This window comes from Amblyomma mixtum, chromosome 3 (genome assembly GCF_055824585.1).
Source record: "Amblyomma mixtum isolate Tamu chromosome 3, ASM5582458v1, whole genome shotgun sequence".
Classification (NCBI taxonomy): Eukaryota; Metazoa; Arthropoda; class Arachnida; order Ixodida; family Ixodidae; genus Amblyomma; species Amblyomma mixtum.
In genome coordinates, this window is record NC_143014.1 from 310,977,141 (window position 1) to 311,001,175 (window position 24,035).

At 46.2% G+C, this 24,035-nt stretch overlaps 1 protein-coding gene across 1 annotated transcript in view; it reads right to left on the reverse strand.

The window, feature by feature from the left end:
• Nucleotides 1-1,705: 1,705 nt before the first annotated feature.
• Nucleotides 1,706-24,035, reverse strand: part of Surf4 (Surfeit locus protein 4) — a 28,896-nt gene continuing 6,566 nt past the window's right edge. The window contains exons 3-5 of the mRNA XM_089583935.1: nt 17,974-18,017; nt 10,770-10,956; nt 1,706-3,154 (exon numbers count right to left, since the gene is read on the reverse strand). Of these exons, the coding sequence (XP_089440061.1) occupies nt 2,888-3,154; nt 10,770-10,956; nt 17,974-18,017 (498 nt within the window). The 3' untranslated portion in view covers nt 1,706-2,887. The remainder of the gene's footprint in view (nt 3,155-10,769; nt 10,957-17,973; nt 18,018-24,035) is intronic.

Below are 24,035 nucleotides of genomic sequence, written 5' to 3' on the forward strand. Positions count from 1 at the left end.
CTGTTGCAACGTGTTGCCGGGTCAGCAAACAAGTGGGAACATCATCAATGAACAGCAAAACCGTTCATCTGACCTCACTACTTGTTACGGCAAATTTCTTTGAACAACAGCTGCATCCATTAACACTTCATAACATTCACAACAGGCTGCAGATACAAGAAACGTTAGCCTGGAGTAGGGCTCGGACCTCCATGCTCACCCTCAGAGCGTGCCTTTGCGCTCCCTCGCCCTCACCTCATCAAGTCTTCCCTCCCTCACCCTCGTCCACACAAATTTTCATGTGCCTATCTTCCCTCACTCTCACCTCACCAAGTGAAATCCTCATGAGGTGAGGGTGAGAACGCCCTCATGTCGTGAGGATGACCAGGTCTGATCGTGAAGTACACCATCGAGCATTATGTTCACATCTACAGTAACGCTGGGTAACAATGAACAGCATCATTGACCTTGTTGTCCTTGCTCTAAAGAAAGCACAGCACTATATGTATAGGCCATGCTGCCAGTCACTGCGATGCATTATAGGTTGTGATTAGACCATATACAAAGAGATGGTTGGAAAACACCGAGACGTCACAACTTTCAACCAAAATTGCTGCAGCATACGTACAACAGCCATACTCATTGTCCAGTTCCTTAGAAACCTGTCATCTGAGGAATGCAGAGTTGCTAGGCAGCATTTAATTCTCCAAAGACCCCAAGAGGAGTAAATGAAGATACAGTAGCATAAGCTGCTGCGTAAAGGTACCTTCTTCACAGTGTTTGATTAGAGCTGGCGATGGTTGCTTGCACCCTGCTGCAGTAATTTTTTCGAGAATGCTTTGGTAAAGCTTGTCAATAAAAAACCAGCATTGGCTGTTGATAACTGCTTGAGTTTTGACAAAAATAAGGCATGTTAAAAGACAGATGTGTTCCTTAGCAAGGTGCACAAAAGATTTTCCAGTCATACAAAACACATGCAGTGTTGACTTTAGAAGAAGCTGGACACTCAAGTCTTTAGATACGCAACAGCACGTTGAGATGTGACACCACAATGGTTCGCACAAAAAACTTCCTCCTCTACCTCCTCTTAAGGGGGCCACAGCTCTGCTAGTCATTATCAAAAGCTCCAGTTCCCTGCTGCTAGCAGTATTGTGTCCACACCAGCAGTAATGACAAAAGTTGTAGTCACTGAAAGAGCTGCAACTGACAGCCAAAGGAGATGAGCACTGTAAAGCTTTTGGCCACGACAAAAAAACTACCCGATGCCAATGAAACTCCGTGTCATAGTCTGAATTTAAACCGATGCTACCCATATGGGGTACTTCTCCAAAATTTCCAAAAACATTTGCAGGCAGAAAACTGAAGAGCAGAGCAGGAGATATGAAGAAAAGTGCACTTTATCATGCTTGAAGTACGCACAATGCTTTAGCACACTGTTATTATTGACCCCGGAGTGACAAATTTCGGGAAAGGATGAAGAGGCATGAGCCGCATGACATGGAGCTCAGGCTGCAGGATTCAAAAGCAGATTAGAATAAAACCTACTTTCAGGTTCTGGAACACGGCCGGGTGCTGTCCCTGCCTATGCTCTACAAGTGCACTATTAGCTGGTTTTGAGCAATGGAACCAAAGGTGGTCGTAATGGCATCATAAATGCAGATCAGCCATTCAGCACTAGTGCTCAAGGCCACATGTCCACTTCGGTGCGTGAAGCTTTTCTGGATGATCTGTTTCATTTGCTTTATTTCATCACATGACCCACAGGTTGCGACAACAGCCCATCATCAGAAAGTTCAAACAGAAGTGAGAAATCAATGAGGAGGTCACAAGCACTATGCAGTGTCACCCACCAAGAGGGACTGCAGCAACAAAACAAACCACACACTGCCAGGGCCCACTAAAGAAAATCGTACAGACAAGGCTTCACACACAAGTGGCACGCATGTCTGCTAAACAACACAGATGGTTCCAATACGTGAAGTCTTACACAGTTTCAGCATAAACTTGCAGGCCGTGGGTCATGCTTACCAGTCGGCCCAAGAAACTGCGACGAACCGGGTGCCCTCAAACCTTCCCTCCAACTCCGCAAGCACTAGAGGAGATCGCTTTCTGTAACTCTAGTAAGCAGCCACAGTGACTGCACTGTAGAATGCCCTCACATCAGTTTCCTATGCCCACCTTTCAAACTGCACCCACACTTCATCTCGCTAGTCTGGTGCACCACTCAGAGAGCCCATGATGCACTGGCTTTTTAAAAGCAAAACAGAATCCAGTGACTGGACTCGTAAAATAGCAGCGTCTTTGGTCCCACATGATGTTGGATATGTGAGAAAGTAAAAACAACCATTGCCAGATTTCTGCGAGACGGAAGCTGAGCAAAAGGCCTGGATTACACACAAAAAGAAGAGTGGAATGATAGTGTTCCAACATAACCTGCCATGTGATTATAACTGCTAGCACTACATGCAACAACAGAGGCAAAGAATAGGCCAGTTGAATGCACAGCCTTATAACTCTCTCTTATTTCTCTTTCAATTTCCCTGCACATTCACAATAACTTGGAGAAACAGCTTTAATCAGCACTTGAATAACCTGTTTTGACTTGGTCTATTTAACAGCATACCACTGTCCACTCAGTTTGCCGCAGTGATTTTATTTCCATTTCATATTAAGTCAACATTTTTCTTTTCCTGCATGTCGAACTGCCAATGGCAATCCGTAAGCCCCCGCCAAAGAATAATGGCCGTGGATGAACCGTAAAAACACGAAATAAATATGCAGCAGCCGAGCTTCTGGGAAGAGAGATGCCGGCCGCAACACTTTCGGCATTCCTTACGTAACGAGGGAGAGAGAGAGCAGGCAAGAATCTCGGGCCGTGGCCACATTGTCCGCGGCACAGCTGCCTGCTCTACCAGTGCTTCTTGTGCTCGTCGAGGGACACCCCTCCGGGGCCGAGGGAGACAACCATGAGCAGGCCCCCAATGACCGACATGGTCTGGAAGAAGTCGTACTTGAGGAAGTCGCGCATGGGCTTGTACGAGGGCACCGACCACCACGCATTGACCCAAACATTCACGGCCGTCAGCCAGAGCACCAGGGCCAGTGCACACAGCTTGGTCTTGTAGCCCACCGTAACCAGGACCATCAGGGCAGTGGCCACCAGGTTCTGCAGCATCTGGAGAGGGAGTCAAACAGTCACCTTGGCTGCACCTCACCCATTCTCTTGTTGTCAAACACTGGCTGACCCATCAGGGATCAAAATGCATAGTTTGGACATACCATCCCCCACCTCGCCTAGATACGTTTCTCAGGCTAATTAAATATTTAACCTCTCAATACTGACCTTGGGACTAACACTAACAGCATTACCATATCACGCTCCATGCAATCAACGACGGAAAAACAAATATACTCTCTGCACAGGCCGCAGAGCTCTTTTGGAGGCACCCGTCCTTTCCATGGACAAGCGGGAGCGATCTTGGCGTGTTGTGCAGATGTTACGCTGAAAAGTCTACAACAGTTGTATCGTAACGGTACTCACCTATGGGGCAGAAACGTGGAGGCTAACAAAGAGGGTTCAGCTTAAGTTAAGGACAACGCAGCGAGCTATGGAAAGGAAAATGATAGGTGTAATGCTAAGAGATAGGAAGCGGGTAAAGCGGGTGAGGGAACAAACAAATGACATCCTAGTCGAAATCAAGAGGAAGAAATGGGCTTGGGCGGGGCATGTAATGCGAAGGCAAGATAACCGCTGGTCCTAAGGGTAAGGGAGTGGATTCCATGAGACAGCAAGTGTAGCAGGGGGCGGCAGAAAGTTAGGTGGGCGGATGAGATTAAGAAGTTTGCGAGGATACGGTGGCCGCAACTGGCAAAGGACAGGGTTAATTGGAGAGAGATGGGAGAGGCCTTTTCCCTGCAGTGGGTGTAGTCAGGCTGATGATGATGATGATGATGATGTAAGGTGTCTAGCTGCAATCACCGACATGTCACATTAAGACGTGAAGCCTGGAAAAGAGATGGAAAGCCATACTTGAAGCAAGCAACTCTTACCATATATCGTTGCATGTCGATCAACCTTTTTTTTTCTTTTTAAACATAACCATTTGAATGTGTGGGAAGGGTCGTGCTTTATGCAGTGTGGACTCGCCCCGCTCAGTCCCCTTGGGTTTGTTTGCCTCTGATGGCGCCTGCCACATAGCAGTGCCACATATGGTGTGACTGTTGTGGATGCAAGAGGAGCAGGTTTCTTGATCTTTTGGATGTTTCACATGGCTCCACTCTCCTCCAGCGTGATAAGGCCTCGTGAGGACATACCGTATTTACTCGCATAATAGGCGCACTTTTTTTCCAGAAAATCCGGCTCAAAGTTCGGGGTGCGCCTATTACGCGGGGTAAAATTTCCGGAAATTTTTCGACTCGCAAAATTGAACACACCGCGTAAACGCACTCGTGTACGGGCCGCACCCCGTTTTCGCGAAGAAAATGTTAAAAAAAAAAAAAAGATCCGTGTAAGGACCGCACCCAAACTTTCCACGACCCACGCGGGAATAGCCTTTGGAATGCACGCGCCGAGGCCTCCGCGATCGGCTCCGGCTGAGCGCAACGGGCGCTTGATCGCGGAGGCCACACACGTGCACAGGAGCTTCCAGATACCGCCCACGGAGAGCGCCCAAGGTCAAGCTCATCATCATCATCGTCGTTTTCCTCCGCCGCGAGCTTTCGCTATCTATATCGCCATCAGCATCTCCAGCTCGTTTTTTTTTGTTGTTGTTGTTGTTGTTGCTGTCAAGTGGCGGGATTTGCGGTAGCGCGATAGTTATCGTGGTTTATGGCTTTGCCGCGGAGCGTTGCTGTTTTAGCTCGATAGGCAAGCACCTTAACAGCTACACAGCTGGGAGTTTGCTCTCGAACACGGCAAGCATGCGGCAGGTCGGAAAATACGACATGGCCGAGAAGTGCGGCAGTTGCGACTGCGGCGTTCCTAAATTTTCGTACGCGACTCCAAGCGCCGAGGTTTTCGTGGGCCTAAGTCGGGAACGTTTCCGGCTGGAGATGAAGCTTTCCAAACAGGCGTTTAAAGTGAGCATCCCTGAAAACTGTGTGCGGCTGTTCTACGCGATGTCGTTGTACGTGCTGTGGGTCCGCAGCAGCTGCGACGGCAGCAGCACTAGTAGGGACTAGTTGTCAGTTCAGCCAAAACTTTGTTAAAATAAAGATTGGGAAGCGGGGGGTGGCGAGGCGTCGGCTTGCAATCGTGTAAATACAGTATTGATCACAGTGCCAAGTTCGGGGTGCGCCTATTATGCGCGGAAATAAAAAATCTGATTTTTCGCGCCCTAACTAGGGGTGCGCCTATTATGCGAGTGCGCCTATTACGCGAGTAAATACGGTATCTCGTAAGCATGCCCGTCCGGCTTCAGAACGTCTCCCCTGCCCTAGTGCGGCAAATGCTAGCTTGTAACCCTGCTGGCCAGTTGGACATCCTCGATTCCTAAACATATCTCGTTACTAGCCGGCGTTTGTTGTAGCAGCAATAAAACCTTAAGTGTGCCAGCACGTGTTACTCCTTTGCTCCCGAGATCATGGCCTGTCATGATTGACATACACCCGATAGCATTCGTGACCACGAGGTGGGGTCGACGGTAATTGTAAGCTGTAAATAAGTGAGGAAAATGGACTTATTGCTCTTATCGAAGCACCACAACCCGCAGCCAACCTATTTGAGGGGTCTAAGGTAGTTTTGACCAAGCCACAGAGTACGTGCCCCAAGTCGACGTTTGCTTCCGCCAGGTAATATGGCGCTCCATGTCTCAGAAAGAAAAATCGTTAATTTGTGTGCAATCGAGTTATGCTGATGAAAATGCTGATGAAAGTTATGATGATGAAACAGGCCGAGCAATTGGTAGCGTGACTCCTGGAGTGTGCGTCATGGCAGAATCGTTAACTACAGGACCATCGGCAGTTTGGTTTGCCACTTTCCATGTCAGGAAGGTGCACTGTTTTATCGCTTATCTCGCAAAAAAAAAGGGGGGGGGGGGGGGGTGGACAGAGCATTCAGCAAAAATTTTTATGAATGTATTTGCATGAAATTTTCTGAGCATATCAGAAATAATTGTATGGCTACTCTCACAAAATTTCTAGCTCTAGAAGATCATTTTTTGATATAATTTTTTCTCTGAATCTTGTGAAAAGGCTCTAGAGTTAAGAAAATGTGGCAGAAGGCTGGTTCAACATTCACTGTGTTCCTGGTTTGGTTTGGTTTATTGGGGTTTAACGTCCCAAAGTGACTGAGGCTATGAGAGACGCCGTAGTGAAGGGCTCCGGAAATTTCGACCACCTGAGGTTCTTTAACGTGCATTGACATCGTACAGCACACGGGCCTCTAGAATTTCGCCTTCAAGAAATTCAGCCACCGCGGCCAGGATGGAACCTGCGTCTTTTGGGTCAGCAGCCGAGCGCCGTATAACCACTGAGCCACTGCGGCGATTTTCACTGTGTTCCTAATGGCTCGCTACAGGTCAAGACGTTCTTAGAATTTTTTTTTTTTTTCAAAGCACAAATTTTTGTATTGTAATTTTTGCGATGCAGTGTCTGTTGACATATCTGGAGTGAAGAAAATTTCACACAAGAAATTTAAATTTCAGAAGTTTAAAAAACAAAGATAGTCTTGACCTGCACTACGGTCCTAGGAGTGTAACAAAGCAAACGGGGTCAAAATAGACAACACAGTTGTCAAGAAATCTGCTTCGCAAGGCGAGTATTTATGCAGAAAACCATATTGAAGAAAAATGGCCAATGCTCAAATGTTTCCCCGCAGCGCAGTCGTTGCCACTCATGAAACAATTTTTTTAGAGTATATTTCCTGGTCGATTTCAGCAATGAAACTTCGGGACAGCACAACAAGCGAGGCATACAGTGGATACAACAATAATAATAAAAAACTTTTTTGCCCATTGCTTGAGATTTCAAAGCTGTATCCTCCCCTTCAGGGGGGATGCGGGGCTAAAACCATGATTGTCACAAAAAAAAAAGGAAAATTTTTTTTTGTATACCTGATTTAATATAAAGAAACTTCTCTCCAAATCTGGTTGTTATCTGAGAAGTAGAGAAGAAGATAAATTCTTTCAATGATACAGCGGTGCACGTTGGCTGTTGAAAGTGCCTATGAGCACTTTTTTCAAGATCCTTCCATAATGTGCTACGTAGTTAAATCCCTAACCCATGGCGTCTGTCCTGTCGCCTTCAACTCTCTTAGCGTGAGCTCCGCCATCTTGTTTTGGTTGACTACGTTATGCGGGAAAGCTGACTAGTGGAACTTTACACGAGGCTCTCAAAGGGAAGAATCACGGTGGCACAGAAGGGCAGCCGATTGTGTAAAAATTTTTAGATGCCAGCCATTGTAATTTCCTAGATTTCATTTTGCACAACCATGTTACAGGTTACATGTTGTTATGCTGCCAATCAACAGTATACATTTCAGTGCACATCATAATTTTTATATGGTGGCGAGTCAGCTCTAGTTTTTATTCCAGCCGCGAAGGCCATACACTATTTTGCAAAAAAAGAAGGGGGGCCACAACATTTGCCTGTATCTTTTTCAGAAATAGTATTTCTTCTTACTGACCCAATATTTGATTTGTATTCGAAATTTTCGATAATCACACAACCCTATAGTTTTTCTCAGCTGACAGATGTAACTACTCTACACGACATCTTTTTTTGTTTGTGCTAAGATCATCATAAAAGTTTCGTGTCGGTGCCATCCGGAGCACAGACCTTGGCAGCACGCCAAGACGCTGAGTGGCGCCAGTAATGGTGCCGCGTGTTATGTTTTGATGGGGGGCGCCAGTGGCGGTGGCTCATCCGGCGAAAGTGGCGACATGCCAAGACACTGCTGTGCCAGTGCACATACAAACTTGGCGGCCAACAGTCTTAAGGTGACTCATCTGGGCTCACTTCCTTATTCTGACTCACAACTCATTTTGGCTTAGTAGAGCAGAACGTTGGGCCAGTTGGTGCAGCGACATATATTCATTTGGGCTCACTCCCTCACTTCAACTAGCAAGTCACGACTCTCATGAACATGAGAATGCGCTATGTAATAATAAAGAGACTCGCAACAAGGAACCCCCCCACCGCCTCCCACATAGACACACGGTGAAACTCTGTCGGAGCTTCCGACACAGCTCCATGCAGCTCATTACTGCACCCACGTAACTAAAGAGACAAAACGCCGCCTTCCTCATTTCTACAGAATTACCTCGGCCACAGCAGTAGATCTTTCCTCCTATCTGCTGTCAGCAAAAGAGGAGGAAAATAGCTCTGGCTAAGCCTGGTATGGTATGTTGCGTTAGCTGCGACGCTTTTGGAGTCGTGCAGCGCATCCAGTTCTGCTGTCTCTCGAGCGCGTTGTCTCTTTCTAGCTTGGTCCTGTCGCCGTTGCTCCTCTCTAGTGCTCTCCATAATGACAAGATTCCACCGAGGCGAAGCGCGCACATACCCCCGCGAAGCGCCACCTCTTCACCCTCTACCTCGGCGGAGAGCACGCATCTGGCGGGAACGAGCGACTTGTGCGGCAACGGTGACGCCACCTAGCTGGGCTGAAACGGTTGCTAGGCAACGGCTATTCAAGGCCATTCATGCCTACCAGCCACCGGCTACATGACGAGGTGAAAACCTGGTGTACAGTGGCGTAGCCAGAAATTTTGTTCAGGGGGGGGGGGGGCTCATGTTACAGCCTGGCCTCCTCATAGAATTTGTGGAGGGATCAAATACAAGAATAATAACTGCATTGACAATGCCATTGTATATTAGATAACGCTACGCACTGTCTAGGCAAGTGAAATATGTATTTATTTTTTTTTAAATAATAGAATGTTTTCGTATGTCGTAAAAATCATGGCAGACATAACTGATACCAATGCTTCCATGTTTTTGCGTATTTAATAAGTGAAGAAAATATCACACGAAGTCTAGAGCTTTATCAGTCTGAAACCAGCAAAGCAGTGCATGCTGCTGATATGAAAAACGTAAAGGCCATGAAATGAGCAAGTAGAGGACAAATATTTTGATGAATCCTAGTCGTTCAAGAACCCTTATATTTTTGTACATATGCAACGGCCAGGAAAAAACCTCAAGGACGTTGCCCTTCGTTCCAGCGTACTGCACAGCAGCAGCTCTCACCGGTCATGTATTGCAAGTAATTGCACCAAAATTTTAGTCACAACAGCGAGCACATGTATAAATGAGGAGTTCTGCACAATATACATTAGAAGTGCGAAAATAAAATGGAGTATTAGAAATGCGAAGATACAACTTGATAATGGACAAAAAAGTGTCGCTGGAAACAAAGTCACTGTATGTATGCACAGAACCTCGCAACAAGATATTTAAATACATGTATGTCTCCATTAAATCTACGAATCTAAGCAAAAGTCACTCTATATAATACGTCAAGCAAGGCAAATGAACATCTTGTGCAATCACAGATAGTAAACTTTACACACAGAGAGAGAGACGATCCAAGCAAGAACAAAACTATGATAGCAGTCGCGATATGTACTTGGGCCATGCTGCGCTCGGTGACAGTTTGAAAAAATTTCGGGGGAGGGGGGGGGAACTGAAACCCCATAAGCCCCCCCCCCCCAGCTACGGCCCTGCTGGTGTAGTGTTGCTAATGCAAAAAAAAAACTAAGTGCACACAGTTATCGCGAGACCATAAATCATGATCTGAATGCGAGTCCGGACTCATTCATGACACAAATCATGACCTCAATGGGAGTCCAAAGTCACTCACGACTCAAATCGCGATCTGAATGACAGCGTGAGTGAGCCTGAGTGAGTTGACTTATGAGCGAGTCTGCTGATCTGTCGTTCTACCTGTAGCATTAAAGAAAGCCACTTTGTTTCCAAACTGCCAAGAAGATTTTGCTGTGCGACATGGGTGCTGAAGCTTGACGTCCACATAGAATGTGGAAAAGAACAGGCAAAATGCACGGCGCCTTGGCTAAGGCAGCAGTGAAAAGAAGCGGACGAAACATGCTCCTCTGAGAAACCCCTACAGCCTGACTCCTTGCTCTGGGCTCTGGGATAGTAGTGATGAAGGCCCCTACAGCCATCTTAACGCCTGCCACTGCATCAGAAGTCAGCAGACAACAAATACATCATGCCGTTCAGGCTTAAGGAGAGATATTGGGCAAGCTCTTGCTGACCTAGCACTGCCTCAACATGACTCCCTTTCGGAAGCTTGAGTGAATTAACTGGCACGAATGCAACTCTGACCGATGCAATGAGCACCAGAAATCCAGGTTATCTTGATTTCCAAATGGGAGTTGACTTTACAATGTTTCACTGTATATCACATGAAAGGTTCAAATGAACTTTTTCCATGCAAAAGCATGGCCACAGTCACACAGCTGGATTCGGCAGAAAGACCAGTGTTTTATAAACAGTGTAAGCTAACAGTACATCACACAGGCACATCGGTTATTGGGGGTAGAACCACACAAAGCTCGACACTGACAAGAGCAAAAATAGCAGGAGGTGGCCATAACCACCGCACAATCCAGTGTTCACAGCCTTTTCAAAACTTTCTATCTTCACATTGGTAGGTGCCTCGTCACCAACAAGGTGAAGACGTGAATTCTGTCTAGGAGAAGAGAGACTGCATTACTGCAATGCTGATTATTCAACTGATGCTGCCCTTAGACTTAGTGGCACTGCAGAGAATCAAAGCTTGAAAGCATGCATCCCGATGCTCCATTTGCAAAACGACTGAATGGGTGTCTGACCTGGAGCACCGAGAGTTCGAGGCGCAGCATGGTGACGAACATGAAGACCAGCAGAATGCGGCCGGTGAGCTGCATGTATGACTTGGGCTTGTTCTCCCCCAGGGAGGGCACGCCTGCAAAGAGGCTCTTGGCCTCCACCCGGCTCTCAGCCACCAGCAGCAGCAGCGCCCCCACCAGCGACAGGCTCCTGCAGAGGGGGAAAAGAGGCAGCAGCCACATGTGAAAGGGCTCCACTTGTGTCCACAAAGTGGCTAGTGGAAGCATGCTCCAAAAAGAAAGGAGACACCAAAAAGTTTGGTTTATGGGGGACATAATGACCTAAAGTGACTTAGGCTATGAGGGACGCCACAGTGAAGGACTCCGGATAATTTCAACCACCTGGGGTTCTTTAACGTGCACTGACATCGCACAGTACACGGGCCTCTAGCATTTCTCCTCCAAAGAAATTCAACCGCCGGGGCCGGGATCGAACCCGTATTTTTTGGTTCAGCAGCAGAGCACCATAACCACTGAGCCACCGCGGCGCTCCAAGTGCCAGAAGAGTGCTGTAGCAGACGACGCAAGGCTGACGCCACCTTCCACACTCTCTGTGCCGCGGTGGCTCAGTAGTTATGGTGCTCGGCTGCTGACCTGAAAGATGCAGGTTCGATCCCGGGCACGGCAGTGGAATTTCGATGAAGGCGAAATTCTAGAGGCCCATGTGCTGTGCGATGTCAGTGCACATTAAAGAACCCCAGGTGGTCGAAATTTCTGGAGCCCTTCACTCCGGCCTCTCTCACAGCCTGAGTTGCTTTGGGACGTTAAACCCCACAAACCAAACCCAAACCACACCTGCGTGTATGTGCCTTGTGTCACCGATTCTCGCCGATTGTGCTGGTAATTGAAGGGGGCGCTTCACGCCACACTATGGGAGGTTCCCTTTAACGCTCAGCATGGTTGCCAGGTTGGGCTATAAATAGCCAAATAGGGCTACTTGATTTTTTTTTTGTGGCGGCAAAAATTGTTGGTTGGCTATTGGCTATCTTTGGGCTAGTCTGCACCTTTGCATGTGACGTTCAAAATGTTTAAACAATAATAAAACACTACATCCCAAGGTATCAAAGCCGCCACTTTTATGCTGGCTGGCACAAAAATAAATTCTGCTAGGGGAAGCAATTTAATGCATGTGCGAGCCTGCCATCTGGGAAGTGTTTTCTGTGACGCCTAACAAAAGCCCACCCTCAGTGAGGACAGGAAGACTACCATTCTTGAGCGGTGCCGTACATTTTTGACCGCTTGTGTCAAAAGCACCTTGACGCATCTCGCATCAAATGTGAAACTGTTTGGTGACCTCTGCCTCTTACACTGCAGCAGTACAATTAAGTTGTTTGATGCTCCCTTCAAGGCATTTGCAAAGTTCATTCAGCCGTCTATTGTTTCTGCAATGCAGTCCCAATATTGCCTTCTGCAATGTGGGGTTAATGACCTCTGTGACGACTCCGCTATAGTAATTTGGAAGAACGTCCTGGATGCCAAAGGATTTCACTGTGCATGCTGCCAGTGTCCAGTGCTTACAGCTGAACAAGTGTTCAGTCATGTCACTAACAAAAACCGACTTGTGGAACAGAATGTCCGTAAAAACATTGGAGAACATTTTGCACGCCAAATTAAGACTAATAAGAAATGGCAAGTGTTGCAAGGGCTCTGTACCATGAGAGGTTTTTTTGGCGCGTTTGAATACCACTGTAATGTACACAGAGTGATGTTTGGTTGCTTTGTCTGCACTCATTTTGTACTAAATCCAAGTTTTCACAGCAGACACCTGAATAAACGTTTCAAATCAACTGCGTGAAGTTTTCTGGTCTGTCTATTTTGGGCCATTTTAATGAGTCAACATTTGGCTATTTTTGGGCTATATCACGCAGAAATTTGGCAGGTCACTCTGCGAGAACCTGGTGACCCTGTAAATTAACAGTAGACCGTACTGTACGCTCTGAAACTTCCTCGAGATTGCACTGCTCAGCATGCTGGCACGTGTTGTGCAAACAACGCGGTAGCCGCGTCCACAACCTCAGCCTTCGACGGCTACGTGGTTTGGCATGTCATCAACGGGCGCACGTGATGGCATAAAGACAGCCCAGTTGCGAAAGCGAATATGCCATGGTGAGAACAGCAATGTGCCTGCTGCACGGAAGACAGACTGAGAACTACCAGCATGCCCGAGGCGAGCGCTCCGTAGGCATTGGCGAACATAGTTGCAGTTCCACTAGAAACCAGCTTCGAGGCCCTTTGACAGTTGAAAGTAGATGAGAGGTGAAACACCACTTATTTTAGGCACCGCGGAGCATTCTGACCAGTCTTTACTTCAAAGAGCACCACCATTTTCTTCGCCTCACGATCTTGGCTTAGCTACGCCTCCCCCGCGCTTCTCTGCGACCTTTTCGCGTGTTTAGATGAAAGTACTTGTGTCACAAAGAGTTGCATTTAAACCTGCTCACCAAGGATAGGTGCACTGCGCCCCTTTACGTAGCGGCAATGCAAGGGGGCATGCTCACATCTCCTTGTGCCTCCGTCCGGAGCAGTGTGGTCTACATACACATGGACCCATCACAGAAATCATGGGTACTGCGTCCTCTGATTGGCATAAGGCAGTGTGCCGCGTGCAACATCTGCCGCATGCCTCTTCCGCTGCGTGCGCAGTGCCTTCGCCAACATCGTTAGGCTTTTGCATAACGAACGTCTCTGGCCATAGCCTTCTCCAGCAGTGGTACGAATGCGTGGTAAAAGCATAAGTAGTGCAGTCACCTGACCGTATGCTGTGCGCACGAGGTTGGAGAAAATGCGGCATCAAATGAGATGTGTTTCAAATTTCAGTGTCCGAAAAACATGTCACTAACTTTTCTATTCAAAATCAGGATCATGTAAAGGCCTGGGACTATGATGCTTAGTGCACTTTAGCTTAATGTCTGAACATTGCCCAATGCATTTTGAAAGTGTATTTTTATTTGTATTCATTCTGCAAACCACGTCTTTTGGCGTATGCTGTAGAGCTCTAATGAACTGCATCTTTTTTTTTTTTACTACTACATTACGAGTCGCAAACTATTCACTTTAAAACTAATCGAACATAACTATTCGCTTCGTATGCTCTTCGAACACATGCCTAAAAAAATATAATGCTTCAGAGTCACACTCAAAGTGATCACCTTCAAGTCATGTCCGACTGTATGTGGCACTTCATCTGGTATCCTGTTCTTAACATATGCGCTGCTTCGTCTTGGTAAAAGCTTAGCTGACACCACAGTGAGTGAGCCAGTGTAGCCACTGCTTTAGTTCTCAGTTGTGGATGAGCTGGAATGTGCAAACAATTTCTTGCGGCACTTTGTATCAAGTTCATGCATGAAGCAACACAGCAGAATGATATAGTAACCTTCCTTGAAAAACTAAGAACTAGGTTCAGGTAAACAAATGCTGACCACAACAGGACAGCACACAGCATTTTTCATTATTTTTGCAGTTCTCGTGTGGCTAATGATCCCAGAAGACAATAAATATTACTTTTCCCAGTGTAATTGAACCATACATTAATTAGCCACCTTTTAGGTAACACTTTCACCAATCAGCTTCTGCTCAGGATATTGTGTACTGCTGCAGGAAAGTCAAAATATGATGTTTTTGCAGACACCTTCGATACGAGTCCCTAGAAAGAAGCACGAAGAGACATGGTTGGCGTAACCGTGCATGGCATGATCACAGCACCCCAGTTGTTATGCGATAAAAAGAAGTCCCCTTTGTATCAACTGCTGTGTCCACAATAGAGCATCAAACTGACAGTTTCGCTGATAGGTGCAATGGTGTCATACAAGTCATGGTAAAGGTAAAAGTGGTTTTACACGCAAGAGACTGAATCTGCGCCCAGCGCGAATGGTCATAAAGAGTCGTTTAATACGCACTGCCTCTGCATTTCCTACTGTTGCAAAGCCCAATGTTGCAAGCGAAGAACATGCATGTGCAACCTGTTTTGGTGGTTGCAATCTGACAACTACAATACATAAGCCTTATTTTGACATTTTTTCCCCAAAATTTAGTAAAAAAAAAAAAATGCTTTTTGTATGTTGATCGAGAGTTTGTTAAACTGCCCTCAAGATATGCTGCCTGCTAGCAAGTGTACCCCACGTAAACATTGCTGTATATGCAATCTTTCCTACACAGCTTCTCCTCCTGTCACGTGGCTGTTTTTGTGCTGTTGCGACAGAAATCGCTAGAGGTTTCACGATTTTTGTCGATTTCTGCAAATTTCTCATGACAGTCTTCAACTTTCTAATTGTTTTTTGAGCACTGAAGAAAATATGTGAAAGAAATGATGCCCAACATTACTCATTGTCCTGTCCATCCTTCGTGTTTCTTTCGCACTATTTTTCATCATGAATGCACACAAACTTGCCCACCTTTCAGTTTTGCTTATGACTGACTGCGACACTGCAGTGGAGGTGAACAGATATCCTAAGGTCAGCTTCCAGACCTGCGTGGTTGGCTAGTAAGCACGAGAGAACTGCATGCGTGTGGAAGCCATCATCTTGCATCTCTAGCTTCTACTGCATTGCTACAGAAAGTTGCCCCCTTGCATTATTATAGAAGAGTACAATAATAAAAAAAAAATTCTTGCTACACTGGTTGCTACTGAACACAACATCTGAAAACACTGACTTGGTGGTTTTCTCTAAACTCTTCACTTAATGCAAAAATTTGGGTGCATACTAGCAGGGTCACTCTGCATGCATAGGGCCCTATTTAGTAGATAAAACCCGATTCTCCGATTTCAGCAGCCCAATACAGCTGAAGAAAAACCAGGCTAAACTCAATCTATCCAAAAACTGCTTTTCTCAACTGTACATGGCTAGTGAAAGTGGCTGAATTAAAGGCTCAGTTGACTGAAATTTTAAGGCCACTTTCAGCTAATACAATTAGTGAGAATGCTTAGTGGCAAATATTATGCTGAAAATACGAGCCAGTGCATCAAAACTTTATGCTGGAGACCTTTGGAGAACTCACAGCGGGACACTGGTGAGTCCGTTTCCTAAGGCGACGTGGGCTGGGTAAACCTAAGGAGGGGACACACTGGAAGAAGCGCACCTCCAAGCCCCCACCTCAGACAGGGACGGCTGCCTTATCAACGCTATCACGAAAGCAGGTGCGCTCCTCTTCGGCTGTATTTCGACTCTCAAAAGCCCTGTTAGTTTCACTGGGGCTAGCACAATCAGTCTATTTTTAAAAGCTTGGTTACCTTTACCTGGGACACCTGGTATATGTCGCATGAAAACAGACAGAGGGTAACTGAAAATAGAGCATTTATTGCACAATGTATAAGAAGTGAGGTGAAGACTGAGGGTATGAAACAAGCTCACATTACCCTACTTGGAAAAGGCACTGGTCTCGTCGTGCCTTTTTTTCTCACTGTATGCCACAGTGGCTGCTATTTAGGAGTTTTTTCTTCAGACTTTCGTTTTCAGCGCTTTGAAGGTGCCCAACAGGGTAGCCTTGGGTCTCTCTCTCTTTCTTATCTCGCTCCTTCTGCAGCATAGCTGTTACCAGCTCCACGAGCAGGCACACCACACACCGCACACCTTTCCGTACGCCGCATGAAATTGCAGCAGTGCCGATATTTGGCCACCTCGGTGCCACAGTAACTAGAACTGTGATGCCGCATCACTTTAAAATGTGGCCCCAGAGCTTTTAAGCCCCAAGCCAACATGCGGGTGCATTTTGCGCATGTGCGCATCTGAGTCTGTGGGAGGCAATGCGTAGCTTGACGTGTGCATGATGCCGAGATCTGGGGCCAGATCTCTGCACCAGCACAGTTGCGATGGTGCTCTCTCATTTCCATACAGCAAGAAAGCTCCCACCAGAAGAAAGTGCGCTCCTGCAAAATGGCTTCCACACAGCTTTGTGTGAAGGTGCATGGAAGCCATCGTTTGGGGGTGCACGCTTTTTTGCACAGAAGCATTTTATAAATTTTTTTCTTTCCGTGACAGTGTCGAGCGGATGCTCCATGAGTGTTGTTACCACTGCCGTAGTTGCCGTGGTTTGCGGCTGCTGCGGAAGTTCACTTACCTGAAGCACAAGCTAAACAGTTCGTCTTAAGCATAATTTTTTCACATTGAATATATGGAAAACCAACTAAATGGTCTCACATTTGTTCATCTCATCAGAGATTTCTTCTTTACAGGAGTCTACTGTATGCTCCTCATTCTCGTCTTAGCTTTCAGTGCTTTTGACCTCAAGATGCAACACTAACAATAAATACCCTGTCTAAATTGCTACACTGCTACCACAATAAGCCCACAGTTGGCCCATTTGGTCTGCCAACACTGTGAAACTGCAGCTACGTCATTACTCCAATGCCAACAGTCAACTGGCCATCAGCATTGGGGTCATGGTGCTTGCAAGACCACTGTTAGCCGACGGTGCACCAAATTCCTTGTTGTAATAGTGAGACAACTGGCGAGACGACCTGGCGAGAGGTTGCTTGGGAAGAGCAATCTGGGTCGCACCAGCCCCACCAGTGGCAGCACCTGCCACCAGGGGGCAGTGGCGCACCGCTGAACCGCTGCACCACTGCGGCGGGAGTGGTGTGAGGACTCCCAGGGACCTATGAACGTAAAGTGAACAAATTCCACATACATGGGCATTACCCCATTAACGCTACCACGTCATAACCTTAAGATGGAGCTTAAGTGTCCCCTCCATTTTTTGTGCCGTGCCTGATTACGGGCCCAGTGTGGTGACCCACTATAGTGGCTCAGTGGTTACGGCTTTGAACTGTTGAGCACGAGGATGTGGTATCAAATCCCAGGTGCAGCGGCTTTGGATGCAGGCAAAATGCAAAAGAAGCCTGTGTGTTGTGCGTAATGTGTGGAACCTGGCATGAATCAAAGAAATGACTGTTTCCCTGGCACTTCAAGGGCAGATGGCTCACTGCCATAAACTCAACAGCAGTGGTCCACTGAGAGGCCAAGCTGAACGAACAAAGCAAGGGCGTGCCCTCTGTGCGTCTTAATGCCGCACCACCACTACACCGCAACCACCTGGGCTGTTGCAGCATAACTGATTCCCCGGGATACTTTGAGGGAAGCACCCACAGCAGCACGCATTTAGAAAACATGAAAGCTGCTGATGCTCGGTCGTCCGTAACGTAAAGAAAGGGGTGCAGAAAAGTGGTGCTTACCTGAACAGGAAGCCAAGATCCCAGAGTATACTGTAGGCGAATGTCTGCAAACAAGAAAAGGCAGAACTTGCAGGGGACGCGAAAACAACTCAAGCAGCAGCAACTGAGTTCATGCAAAACATACATTTGCATACACTACTCACTGGGCCCATAACTTAACTTAGTCTCTAAGCACATATCTTCAGTTCTTTAGCAGTACTGTACGCATTGGCACACAACTATGCATTGATTGCTTGCACAAGACATATAAGTACCTGCCCTTGCCGATTCCACAATTCCACTAGCACACAAAATTGTCAAGAGGCTGCTAGTCACGTACTGTACAGTTCCAAAGCAGAATACACACAAGTACGGATTAAACACACAGGCGATGCCTCCACTACTATTGACGCCTTGTTAAATATGAGAGAATGCTTGATTACTGTGCAATTACGCATCTGTCATTACCTCCTTACCCTTTTATGTCGACATGTAAAATGCAAACATATTAAAGGTGACTAGGAACCCCTGTCGAGTACAGGTTTACCTCAACCATTTCCATGCATCCTCACAATGATATTACACATAAAGGTGCCAATTTGCTACCTTCGCACATGCACATCGCATGCTTCAAAGCACACTCTTGTACCACTGCAAAGTTCACTTTGCAGTGCACACTGGGCTGTGCCTTTTCCATGTGCCTCACTTCTCAGCAAGCCAAGCATCAGGCCCGCAGACACTTGTATGTTAAAAGCTCGTTAATTTGAACTTCATGGGATGCTTACAAGGCTAGAATTATACCTAAATCAAACCAACGAAAGTAATGAACAAAATTGTCATACTTGGTTGTGGGATAACGGGAGGCATTCGGGCACAACATTCTGTTTATATAAGAACTGTTCCTTCTACAGTAGAACCAACTTATAATGAACCTGACGGTAGCGTGGATTGAGTTTTCTTGTATCCGAGGTTCGTAGAAGTTCGACGAAACTAGCATTTGTTTGTTAGAAAAGTTCTTTACGCACGTTGGGTTTTTTTTTTTTTTAAGGAGACCATAACACGGCGCTTTCCAAGCTCTGCAGAGCGGTCATACATACGTTTCTCTCAGAGGCCAAGCGACAAGCTGCTTTAAGAACACACTTTAACTAATCGCAGTTAAAGTGTTCACAGCAATTGGTAATAGGCCAGCGTCCTCATCATTAGATTCTCGTTCAGCAGTTGGGGAGTGCTCATACTTCGCGCACAATGGCTTCATCAGTGCATTACTCTGCAATGGTGGTGTCATGATCTGCAACCCACGAAGTCATCCACTCAAAATTATGTCTGGCCATCCGTGAACAAAAAACGAGTTGTTACAAATACATCATCATCATCAGCCTGACAACACCCACTGCAGGACAAAGGCCTCTCCCATATCTCTACGGCCACGTTATTCCCGCAAATCCCCATGTGTTCAATCACGTGGATGTTCAACAGCATCCTCAGTCATTTCTTGGCCCGTAAAGCGTGCTTTACGGATGCAATTTCCGATGCACTCCATCATAAGTCGCATCCACATTGCCTTAATCATTTCCACAGCGGCGAACAAAGATCTTCGAACCGGAATGTCACCACCTGTTGTGTCAATTGCCATCAGCACGCGCTGTATGTCACACCGATGCTAGGAATCTTGATCACGTGAACGATACCCTTGTCCGGCAGCTGAATCTTGCACTTTTCATTCAGTGCCGAGAAGAGCATTGTCAACACAATCAGAGAAGGCAACGCATGGTTTGCCGCAAAGTTCTCAAGAATGGGCAGGAGCTCCCATTTTTTTCGCCATGTCTGGTGAACTCAACAAGCCGCTCGACGGGAAAATTGTGCATCGCCCTTAAGAAACTTAAGACTGGTAGCACATTCCTCGAATAACAATAAAAAGTGACTTATTATCCGGGCCTTTTGTGTTCGGCCTATAGTATACGAAAGCGAACCTCCCAAAGTATCACAGTTTGGTAGACTTGTTGATGACAAAGAACAGCCTTAAGTCGTAGCCATTCATCCTCGTGCACAGATGCATGTTAAAGCAAAAGTTTGCGAAGCCTTCTACCAGTGCAGGTGTCTTTCAAGGTCTTCGTTTGTGATGGCACAATTTGGCAAAACTGTGCCACTTTGTGGCAATGTCTCGCCTTTCCTATTGAAATTGCTGCGATATCCCTAGTATAATGGTCGTTCGCGTGACGCTAGGTGATGAACAAAAGGCCATGTTTGTGGTGTCTCGGCATTTCACTGAACAGTAGTGCGACACACCGAAAGGAGCCAACCGACAGCTGTCCCGACCCCTCTCGGTGTCGCTAGATGGCGTTTCGATGCAGTTTTCTCAAGCTACGCCACCGGCTGCGTGTTGTATACCACTTTTGCTCACGACTGTACATGACAGTCGTGCTCTTCGAATATTACATGTGATTTTGGCAGTGAAAAAAAAAAAAAAAAGCTTACTGCAGTGAATGGGTACATACATGCAAAAAAATAGATACGAAAATTCCCCGACTTCTCTCTATAGTAGAACATAATGCATGTGTGAAAGAGCTGAGCTAGGGGTTGGACTTTCTGGATCAGATTTTTTCTATTTCTTGAAAATTTGGTGCACTTTTTTCGGTGCTAATTTCAGAATGGAGTTTTTTTTTGTTGTGATTACTGTTTTCAACAAATGAATTAACTTTTCTTGAAAAAAGGGGGGGGGGGGGGTGATATGATGAGCATTCCATGCAGTGAAAGGCAATTTAGAGTGTGGGTATCATGAACAATCAGCATGAACAATTCATCTGCCAATAATCAGCATACAAAATAATCACAGTTAGTTACGCTTGTAGAAGTAAGTGCTGTCACCATTAAAAAAAAAAAAAGCAACAGAAGTTAAATGATGGAGCCCCAAGTGGAAGTTTACTTCTAAAAACTGATTTGGCAAGTCATCTTTGGGTTGTTGCACTGGACTGAGTGAGAGGGAAGGGGCATAAAGTGGTCTGCATACTGACAGTGAAGATTAAACTGCCACTGATTTGTTGTGCTAGGCAAAACATGACACTTTCTCGTGATCCTCATTAATGGTATCACGTTAGGTGTCCTTACATGCAGCAGAGAAACCTACTTAGCAAAGTGAGTGCCCTAAACGGCTGATGACAGAAAAAACAGCATTTCACGAACAGACAGCGTGGAGATGGAGCCTCCCAGTCTCGAGAGGCATGTAAGGTAACGCAGCAGTGCTCAAAAATGTACTTCACCTAACAGTATCACTGCCTCGCCATGTCCCTGGCTCATGAACTTTAATTGTCTCCTTTGACCGAGTGCAATTCCCTCTCAATAGCAAGCTATATGTGGTGTGCTTCTCAAGGACACTGACCCTTTTCAGGTACTACCGAATTTTGAAAACTGAATTCGGCTTACTTTTATTTACACTTCAGTTTAAACTGAAAAGTCAAACCCCTAATTAAAGCATATTGAAGTCTGATGCCTAATTTAGATTCCTTTTCTCGTAATATAGGAGTGCCCTAAAACCGCAGAACCAACCGCAACCACTGTGCATGGTACACAAAACACACACAAACTACTGGCTAGCAGATGATGCGATATGAGCGATTCGCACCAGGTGCAGTTAATCACTCTCCACCAAGCAACTCTACTTGGATGTGGAAGTTTAACTGGGACAGCAGTATCAGTTTACTGTATCTGCTCCTTACTGCATTCGAGTTCACTATTATAGTGGGATTCTACAGCATCGAGAAGTTTGCCTTGGTGGCTGGGAAAGTGGCCACCAGCTTGAGCCAGGCTACCGTGACACACAGCTGAGATTATTGACGGAGGAATCAATTACATACAAACTGGGTTTTTAGTGCAAAATCACTATTGGCCTCATAACCTGAAAAAAGCCGATGTGTGGTGCAGCCTCTGAAGTTAAGTCACGTTATACAAGAAATAACCTGGAGAAATAAAAAAAATACTGCCACAACTGGGTTTTGAACCCGTGGCGACGCGAACAGATCAGCTTTGATGGTCACTGCATGAGAGCACTATGCTATTGCCGCAGCCGATCATGCCTCGAGTTAAACTGCAGAACACTCTCGCGCTGTGCATTAGCAAGTAGTCATCTTCATCAACATCCATCAGTACACAAGTCACGAAAGGAAAGGAAACGCACTTTCAATCACGCTTTCACGTATGCGGCATTGTTGTCCACCTGCAAAAGCTTGCTTTCACTCAACATTTCGTGGTTAGCAATGCCAAACCCCCAGCAATTTTTTTTTTATACATGGAGCTCGATGCATCTTGGTGGGACCAAAGGACCTTGTCTAAATTCATTAAGTCTGAATTAATAAGCTTTCCCTGTGCATGAAATTCAAGCCCAGCGCCTACAACACACGAGCTGGATGCACTGCTACTGGGCCATTTGAAGCACACACGTAGCCTGCCAGACAGCTCCTTATCTGGCCAACTTTGGACAATGTCCCAGCAGCTGGGTTCTTGCAAGTGTATGCTCAGTGCAAGGGGAAGCAGTATTGGTGCCCAAGCCATCAACCTTCTTCGCATGCTACTGACGTTTAGCAGTGCTGCAGCGATGAAGAGCACAAGCATGCTGCACATGTGCACAATGTAGGCAAGGCACAATCTATAAATCCCTTCTGTCCTACAAGAAACGGCTCTGCGAATTCAGAACATGTCTTCCGTTGCAGCAGTGCATTCTAATCCACTTCTACGTGACAAAAATAGCCGACGGTTTAGCCCGGCTAAGCATGAAATATCATGCAGTAGCACTAGTTAGGGTGGGCACTTAAGGTCCTTATGTGCTAAAGGCACTTGACCTAAAGGCATTCACCCGGAAGGCATTTACCATGAAGGCATTCACCATAACTTTACCCTAAAGGCCTTTGGGGGGTGAAGGCCTGACAGGAGTGCGATAGGCAGGCGGACCGCCTGCCACAAAGCACGCTTTGGAATATGGAAATTGGAAAAAGTGCTTCACAGTGCTACTGGACTGAAATGCAGATTGCTATGAGCTGAAAACAATGAAAGACAATTTACACACATTACGCATACACTATGCACCGCCTGCTTTACGCTTCATGCCTGAATTCATTTTGCAGCCAGCCCCGGTGTTACACAGAGCACCGACACACTTGTTTTCAGGAAAAGAAAGTGTGCACAGCATGTGGACATTTTCAAAGCTTGCACCTAATTCAGGACAGGTCAGAATACTGAATCAGGTGAGTTGGTGCCACATGACAAAACTATGCGCGCTAGCAGGCAAAGAAATAAGGAAGGCACCAAATGGCACATACACGATCGTACGTGCTATTGCGCATTCCTCAAGTCTTGATCTACTTGCCTAGCCAGCTCACAACGGGCACTTCATGCACGAGTTAACAACGAAACTTGGGTCCTTGTACACTAAGCTTTTGTTATTAGTTCCTTATTACAGCTACCCATCACAAATGCCAGCACAGTACAGGCATGGACAGAAGTTAGTGTACAGGAGCAATAGACAAACTGCACCCCAGCACCTTACAGCTGCGCCAGGAGAAGCTTACAGCTGCGCCCTGTGTCCACAGGGCACAGTATTCCTGAGTTTCACCAACACAAGTGATGTAGCACGTTTTCTAATGGCAGCACAAATGGTTTAGTGAGACGGTGGCATAATTCAGCGCGAACCAGCTCACCATGTTTGTGCTATGATAAGCAGGTATTTCATGCAACCACATGCACCAAGGGTACATTTACCATGCGCGAAAAGCTTGGCATGCTACAGCAGCACTGCATTTATCATTTTTTTTTGTAACGCGAAAGCATTACTAAGCTATGTTGTGTCCGCAAACTGAGTCGCCAGATGTGATGTTGGTGAAGTATATAAAGTCAATGATTAAACAACATCAATTCAGAGTCATTAATTATCTTAATTAGTGTCTAATCAATGAACATAATTGACAATAGTAATTAATGGCAATAACTGATTGGTATAATTGGTTTCATCACTGAGGCTAATTAGGCCATGTGATGTTATAAGAGTCATCCATACGTCTGATGACGTCACGCCTACAACCAACCAGAGTAAAGCA